General features: G+C 34.8%; 2 protein-coding genes across 2 annotated transcripts in view; both read right to left on the bottom strand.

Annotated features, from left to right (window-relative positions):
• LOC102591914 (probable ADP,ATP carrier protein At5g56450) overlaps window positions 1–2,824 on the bottom strand; it is a 15,612-nt gene extending 12,788 nt beyond the window's left edge. Inside the window, exon 1 of the mRNA XM_006351514.2 lies at window positions 2,274–2,824. Within this exon, the coding sequence (XP_006351576.1) occupies window positions 2,274–2,609 (336 nt within the window). The 5' untranslated portion in view covers window positions 2,610–2,824. The remainder of the gene's footprint in view (window positions 1–2,273) is intronic.
• A 2,096-nt stretch (window positions 2,825–4,920) lies between these two features.
• Window positions 4,921–6,741, bottom strand: LOC107061368 (uncharacterized). Its single transcript, XM_015310529.1, has 3 exons — window positions 6,452–6,741; window positions 5,264–5,395; window positions 4,921–5,175 (listed from the first exon to the last, which is right to left on the bottom strand). Exons 1-3 carry the CDS (start codon window positions 6,710–6,712, stop codon window positions 4,921–4,923), a joined length of 648 nt encoding a protein of 215 aa, XP_015166015.1. The 5' UTR covers window positions 6,713–6,741.
• Window positions 6,742–7,139: the final 398 nt, after the last annotated feature.

The raw sequence follows: 7,139 nt of genomic DNA, 5'->3' as shown, positions 1-7,139 counted from the left end.
ACGCCCCCCCCCCCCCCCCCCCTATTTAAGAGATCAACCCACAGTTACCTGCATCCACTTGTTTGAATCTCCGGCGTTCTCATACTAGTCATGAATGAATAGTAATTTAACCATGATTCTTGAACTTCCTAGTTGGAGTAGTTTGATTTCGAAAATACTGATGGTATCCAAGCTTGATATTCAAGGTAGATGGTGACTCCACAGATGTATTTCATTACTGGGGATAGCCGGCTAAGTTGTGCAATGCTTTAACACCTTTTTCTCCTCATTCTCAATCATCAATGCTTCCATCTAGATAGCACTCCTCCTTATTTCTTACTCTGCTATTTCTTCGGTGGAGAACTTCCATTTCAGGTATCATCATTCTTTTTTCATTTTAGGTATCATTTTATCTAGAACTAAATTAGTCTACCGCTTTAGAGTTGGAATCAATCAGCTTAATCTCTAAAGCAACCTGTTTCAACACCCAACTCTTACCATCATATCCATTCAGTTTATAAATAGGGATTGTCTGATAAAACTGAAAAATGAAAACTAAATTTTCAAGACAAACTATATCACTAACAATTTGACATTGAATATCAAGTATCGGATCCACTAACCTATATTATCTGAAATGTCATTTAATTATATCACAAGTCCTCTGTAAGATAACATGAAATTAAACTCCAGAAGACACTTGCAAATCACCTATTGTGCTAATAATTGAACACAATTTAGGCACACCTAGTTAATTAATATCATTAACTATAAGCTCTTAAATTGACAAACTTAATACAAATCTATATAATATAATCATGAAGCAATGGCAGATAATTAACAAATTTACACAAATATGTTTGAAGCAAGAGATTTAGTATTGTATTGGCACTTGATAGTTCATAATTGCTGACATTTACTCACTAAGCATTTCCAAAATCAAGTCCTAAATAAGAGTGTTCATCCATTCAACAATCACAGTTAACCTTTCCTCTGAACTCCTTTTATTGATAAATCAATTAGTTTTATAAATGTACACCATGAAGGTTTATGAGTATACAAACACATATGTTACAAGTATCTAGAGCATCCAAAAACCAATCCAGCAATTTATACAACAATCAATATCCTCAATGCATCAAAAACTAAATAAAATAAGAGGGAGTTCCTTGACATTTAACAAATAGTTCTCAAATCTGTCAAAAGCTTTTTATTTTTCCCTATTGATGATTTGTTAGGATGGTTTGTATTATATTATTAATTTATTAGGATGGATTGCAATATCAACACCAGCCAAAAAATGCATACTAAAACTGTCTTTAATATTTTTCCTCATAGCCATTTTACTTGTTCAATCTCCAGCCATTTATGAACTCGACTATTGTTCTTGGAAGTACTGATTCCACATTGAAAATTGAAAATATTGGGGCTCATTATTCAAAGTAAAACTACTATGAAGTATTAAGTGATCCACATCCTCCCCATGGTTCTTACACATGCAACACCCACTGACAATAATATAACCCCTCCTCCTTAAGTATCAGCTAGTAAAATGGCTTCCCATACAGTAGATCATGCCAATAAAAAAGAACTTCTCTTTAAAGTCCTTTGATTTACATAATGACAACCATATGAACCTTGTGTCACCTCCTTCAGCCAATACTCAGTTTGTAGTATGACTTAATAGAGATCCTTTAGGAAAATTAACTCTAAAAACTCCTCTCTTTGAAGTCATGCTACCCTGTCCTCTAAATTATTAAAAAAAAACACATTCTGTACTCATTTGTTTCTTTCTTCAGACACAACCAACATTTCAAACAAAATGGATCAATACACTTAAGCGTACTTTTACTCAAGACTACCAAAGAAAAGTATAGCTTCCATTTCATGATTTCAAGCATGCCTTGATTCATCTTGACAAAATCGTGTAAAAACTCTAAACCATCTACACACATACACATGAACCAATAAGCAAAAATGTCAAATGACAACAATCACCAACTGAAATATCAAAATCGACTACATGTAGGTAACCTTTTCACTATCAATCTTAGCATAGATTACTATTTCTTGTTAGCTCCAATTAATATCACCATACATTATAAACAAACAATTGGAAAAATCTTCACAAAATAATCAGTTCAGCAGTACACAGAGGCAAGAAATTACAAAGCAAATGTTCAATAAAGGTATCCATTTCTTGCAAACTTTACTGAAACACACAGATAACCAATAGTAAATATTTTTTTTTAAAAAACAATTGAGTTGAAATTTGAATGATATGAGTACCTTACCTTAAGAGAGAAGTTGAGAGCCACAGAAGGGTAATATCTGAGCACGCTGCTACCATTGCCCCTCCAAAGGGAAAGAACCCCTTCTTCCTTAACAGTGCTCCCTATGCAATCAAGCATGCCTTTGAACCTCCTATGAGGGCCACTCAAGATGGCTATATTGCTTTCTTGGGTCTGCAACAATAGCTTTGCTCGCTCAATTGGTGCCACAATCGTGTGCACAGCACCACCCATAACTGCCCCCGCCATTAGATCTCGATTAAAAGTTGCCCACGGCTCAGATTTTCTTGGAATTAGCCCTGCACCCTTCTGTTCCCCTTCACCATCCTCCTCCGCCATTTTCTCCTTCTAGTTTTTGTTAGATTAAAAGCAAATAAAAATGCAATCTTTGCAAGGTTTTCCTTTTTCACCAATGTTGAATAACGATAGGATGTTGTGTTTCTTTGGAATGTTATTCGTCGTTTCGCTTTTTGTCTCTCAAGACTCTTTTGTTAGAGTCGTGTATAACAGAATTCCAAAGAGCGGTTCATTTGCTTTGATGGGGTTGTTGACAATTCACATATATATTCGGGTATTGAATTTAGCTTCAACTTGGTCTTCACTTCCCCTTCCAATATACAGTTGATTTTTGTTACTTGCTTCTTTTTTTTTTCAAATGTTTACTATTAGACAAATTCTTCTTGTTGTTTTGACTTCTTTTTTTTTTTTTTCTGTCTGAAGACCATTTTATCAACGGAGAAGGGTCTAAAATATCCTTATAGTATCAGAATTGATACAAAAATACCCCTCGTTTATCTTTTGGCCTCAAAATACACTTGGGGTTAACCTTTAGGGACCTATTTTGCCCTTTTGACTAACAGACTACTTAGTAAATATATTTAATTATTTCATTTATTACGTGGCATGTTGTAATTGGTTGGAAATTTAATTAATTAAAGCCTAATTTGTTTGACCCAAACCACCCTATCAACTCGGATCCACCCGACCCATCTTCAAAATACCCAACCCATCCAAATAAAACACCATTACCCATTTCTTTAAACAAAACCCTAAACATTTCCCCCAACTTCATCAGTTAGTTCTTGGAGCTCTTTTGGAAATCATCTTATTCATTCAGATTTTGTTAAATTTTTGTGTTGTTTTCAATGTTTGACATCTTCTTCTGTTTCTTCTCCTCAACAAGTTGAGTCTCGTACATGTAAGTGTGGATTGATAGCAAAATATTTTACTGCTAATGACCCGTGAGAATGGTGGACGTCGATTCTTCAAATATTGTCGTTCTGGCTCATTATCTTGTGGTTATTGGATTGGATCGATAGTAAACTTCCAAGTCATGTGTCATTGATGACTCACAATCAGAAGATTGAATTAGATTTAATTCGGAAGGAAAGAAACTGATTGAAGAAGATCCTAAAGGAAATGGGTGGCATTGAAATTCATAAACCAAACATTGGTTCTAACTTGAATGATATGACTTTTTTTGAAAATTCAAATTTGGAGGATAAAGTTTCAAACTTGGAGTTGGAACATCATATTGAATGTTCTAATTTGAAGAACTTGGATGATAATAAACTGAAGTGGGAATTGAAAGGGCTTCAATTGACAAGCTTGCTTCTGATCTCTTGGGGTATTATTGTTGGTTTTGTAGCTGCCAAGTTGATGTAGTGTATTGTAGTTATGTTTGAACTTATTTTCTTGGATCGTTTGTAATGTGTAGTCGTGAGTAGTTTGGTGTTGCTTTGTTCGAGTAGTGTGTAGTCGTTAGTAGTTTGGTGTAGCTCTGTTCTAGTAGTGTGGTGTAGTCGTTAGTATTTTGATGTAATGTTATCTGTAGGTTACAACTGATGTAATGTCATCGTGTTTTGCTTGTTAAAAGTTGTTAGCAATTTTGTTGATCTCTTTATTGTAATGGAAAAGTTGTTAGCAATCTTGTTAATGTTAGTAATCTGCATTTTTACCATTTACAAAATCTGCATTTTTACCATTTAGCAATCTGCATTTTTACAGCAATTTGTAATTTGCAAATTTTTACAACAATTTGTAATTTGCAAATTTTTACAGCAATCTGCAAATTTTTACAACATCTAAATTATGGATTGCTTTTCAATTTTACACAAATGCAAGTTAACAGTATAATATGCTCTCAGCCATTTCGTCCTCTGTACAACTTAGTAGACAGCCAAAATTAAAGAAACACTCCCAACACTAGAAATTATCAACTCACTCTAGTTCAAAAGAAATATCACTGGGGATTCACAACTCACAAGATCTGTTAAGCCTACCATCAAGACATCTTCCCAGATAAAGCAACATACATAATGCAACTGGAAAACAAAAAACAACTACTACATAGATAAGTAGTAATAACATTGTCATATATTTTGAACCCACAAAAACTTACAGACACTTGTTCAAGATGGAGTACATAAAAAAAGTCAAAATATTAAGTTTCATCATGCCATGTTAAACACTGGAAAACAAAACACAACTTCATAATGCAACTACTTCTTCCCACCCCTCTTTGCCTTCAATTTGCCAATTCTTTTCTCCTTTTTAACTATCAATTAATCTGAAGTCGTAGCTTCTTTTCCTTTCTTTGCCTTCAATTTGCCAATTCTTGTCTCCTTTTCAACTGTCAACTGATTTGAAGTCATAGCTTTTTCCCTTTCCATGCCAATTTTCTTGGTGAGTATGGCAGATTAGTTGGAATGCTCACACCATTGTCATCTCCTTTGAAGCCAATCCTCTTGGTACCAGTTGGTCGAATCTGTATCTTTTTAGCTTGAAGCCTAGTCCTAGCTTCAGAAATTGCCTTCGGCCTTAGAATTGTCTGCTCGTCTTCACTTTCATGCTCACCTCCATCCTCATCAGCAACTGCACTTGAAGGTGCAACATGTTGCTCATCCTCAGATTCATCAGCAACTTATTTTTCTCTTTGACTTTGAAGGTCCAGTAGGTTTCTTTTCAATTTTCTTTGAATTTAAGGGATTAACAGGTTGGCTACTCTGTTGACTTGAAGAAGCAATAAAGCTAGGAGTAGGCATGAAGACACTACCAGATTTTTCTTGACTGGCTTGGGGTGCTGACACTGGCACATCTTGGGCTGGTTGTTTTGATCTTTGAAGCTATAAAAATGACAAAATTAGTTAGATATTGAATTAACTAGTGTAAATATTGACCAAGTAAAGAAAATTACATACCACAGGACATCTTCTTTGGTTGTGACCTGTTGCACTACATTGTCCATATGTCATTTTTAGTCCTTTTCTTGAAGATGACCACACCCCTTCCCTTTTCATTGCCTCATCTTTTTCTCTCTTTCTCTTAAGTTTTGGCCTGCCTACCAATTTATGTATTTCTGGTGGCTCCATAGCATGAAAAGGATCAACTTTTCAGAACTTCTCACCTCTAACAGGTTGTATTTTATGCATGTATACCAACATGTAAGCTTACTCTGGAATACCACCAACTCAACTGATCTAGTGGTTCTTGTTTGTCATGAAGCTATGCTTTAATGGCATGAGGACATGGTATACCAGTCAAGTCTCATGTCCTACATGTACATTTCTTCCTATTAAGATTCACCACATACCTATCTTCACCCTCAACTACCTCATATCCTTGGTCTCCATTAGATTGAACTTGACAACATTGTGCAATGATATTGAAATCATTATACAACTCCATGGCATATGGACTAAAATCTCCTTTCCAATTTCTACCCTCTTCTTCAAGTTTTTGTCAACCTATTCATAATCTATATAACAATACAACAGTAAGATCAACATAACCTATCAATATAACAGTCACATCAAGCTATATTCTGCTATTTCTATTAAAACACTAGATCTATCAATGAAAATAAATTTACAGAGAATTGAACACTGCTCTTTAAGGCCTTAATCTCAAATGTAAAATTTAGTTCCTAATAAATTCATTTTGTAAATACCTAAGAGATTCAAATAAAGAGAAACAAGGCCATAGTTCACAACAAAAAGCATCAGAATTTGAAAAGAATAAGAAAAATTGCAACTTTGTGAGCTGAAAACTCAAAATCACCAAACTGTAAACAACCCAAAGTCTAATTTTCAGTATTATCCCACATTAATCTAACCTACATAGAACCTAACAGTTAGATTAAGGTAATATAAAAGATGATAATATAAACAGTAACAACTCACCTTGATTCTAATATTTTCTAACATCTTGATTATAGGTTTTGCCCTTGCTTCTAGAATCCATTTGTTGAATGACTCGGTAAAATTATTCTCACATGAGTGATTTTTGCAGACTGTGTCAAAATAAGCCCTGCACCAGTTTTGTGCAGGGTACCATACCAAATCCTTTGCAGCTTGTTTAGACACAGCACCCATGACTTTCAATTGATCATGAAATTCTTCTTCATAGGTGTACCATGCAGACCACCACAGTAACTTTCTCATCTGTACACCTTTCCAAGCCTTGCTCCAATTAGCTTCCTATGTGCCTTGCACACCATCTATGATGTGCTTTAGGAAACACATGACTAACAGCATCCAGTAGCCCCTATAACAATAAAAATCATAACAAGTTAAAGTATTATTTGTATAAGAATTTAACTGAAAATCAGAAACTTATTAAAATCAGAAACAACTACCTTATGCATATCAGACATGAATGTTACTCCTTCACCATCTACCAGGTCTAGAGAATTTCTCAGCAACTCAATAAACCATTTCCATGTTCTAGATGTCTCTCTGTCCACCACTGCCCAAGCAAGTGGATAGAAGTGTTTCACTGAATCTTGTCCCATTGCAACCAACAAGATTCCCTTGTATTTTCCTTTTAAAAAGGTCCCATCTAGCCCTATAAAAGGCCTCAAACCTCCTT

The sequence above is a fragment of the Solanum tuberosum genome, unplaced genomic scaffold (assembly GCF_000226075.1).
Source record: "Solanum tuberosum cultivar DM 1-3 516 R44 unplaced genomic scaffold, SolTub_3.0 scf00135, whole genome shotgun sequence".
Taxonomy (NCBI): Eukaryota; Viridiplantae; Streptophyta; class Magnoliopsida; order Solanales; family Solanaceae; genus Solanum; species Solanum tuberosum.
This window is presented reverse-complemented; position numbering and strand designations above follow the sequence as displayed.

Excerpts from the sequence above, each read along its gene's own strand:
- LOC107061368 (XM_015310529.1), bottom strand. The coding sequence starts at position 6,712 with ATGAGAAAGTTACTGTGGTGGTCTGCATGGTACACCTATGAAGAAGAA. Across the intron at positions 5,396-6,451 it reads TAGAAAATATTAGAATCAAG|CTTCAAAGATCAAAACAACC; the intron begins GTGAGTTGTTAC and ends TCATTTTTATAG. Across the intron at positions 5,176-5,263 it reads GTCAACAGAGTAGCCAACCT|GATGAGCAACATGTTGCACC; the intron begins GTTAATCCCTTA and ends GATGAATCTGAG.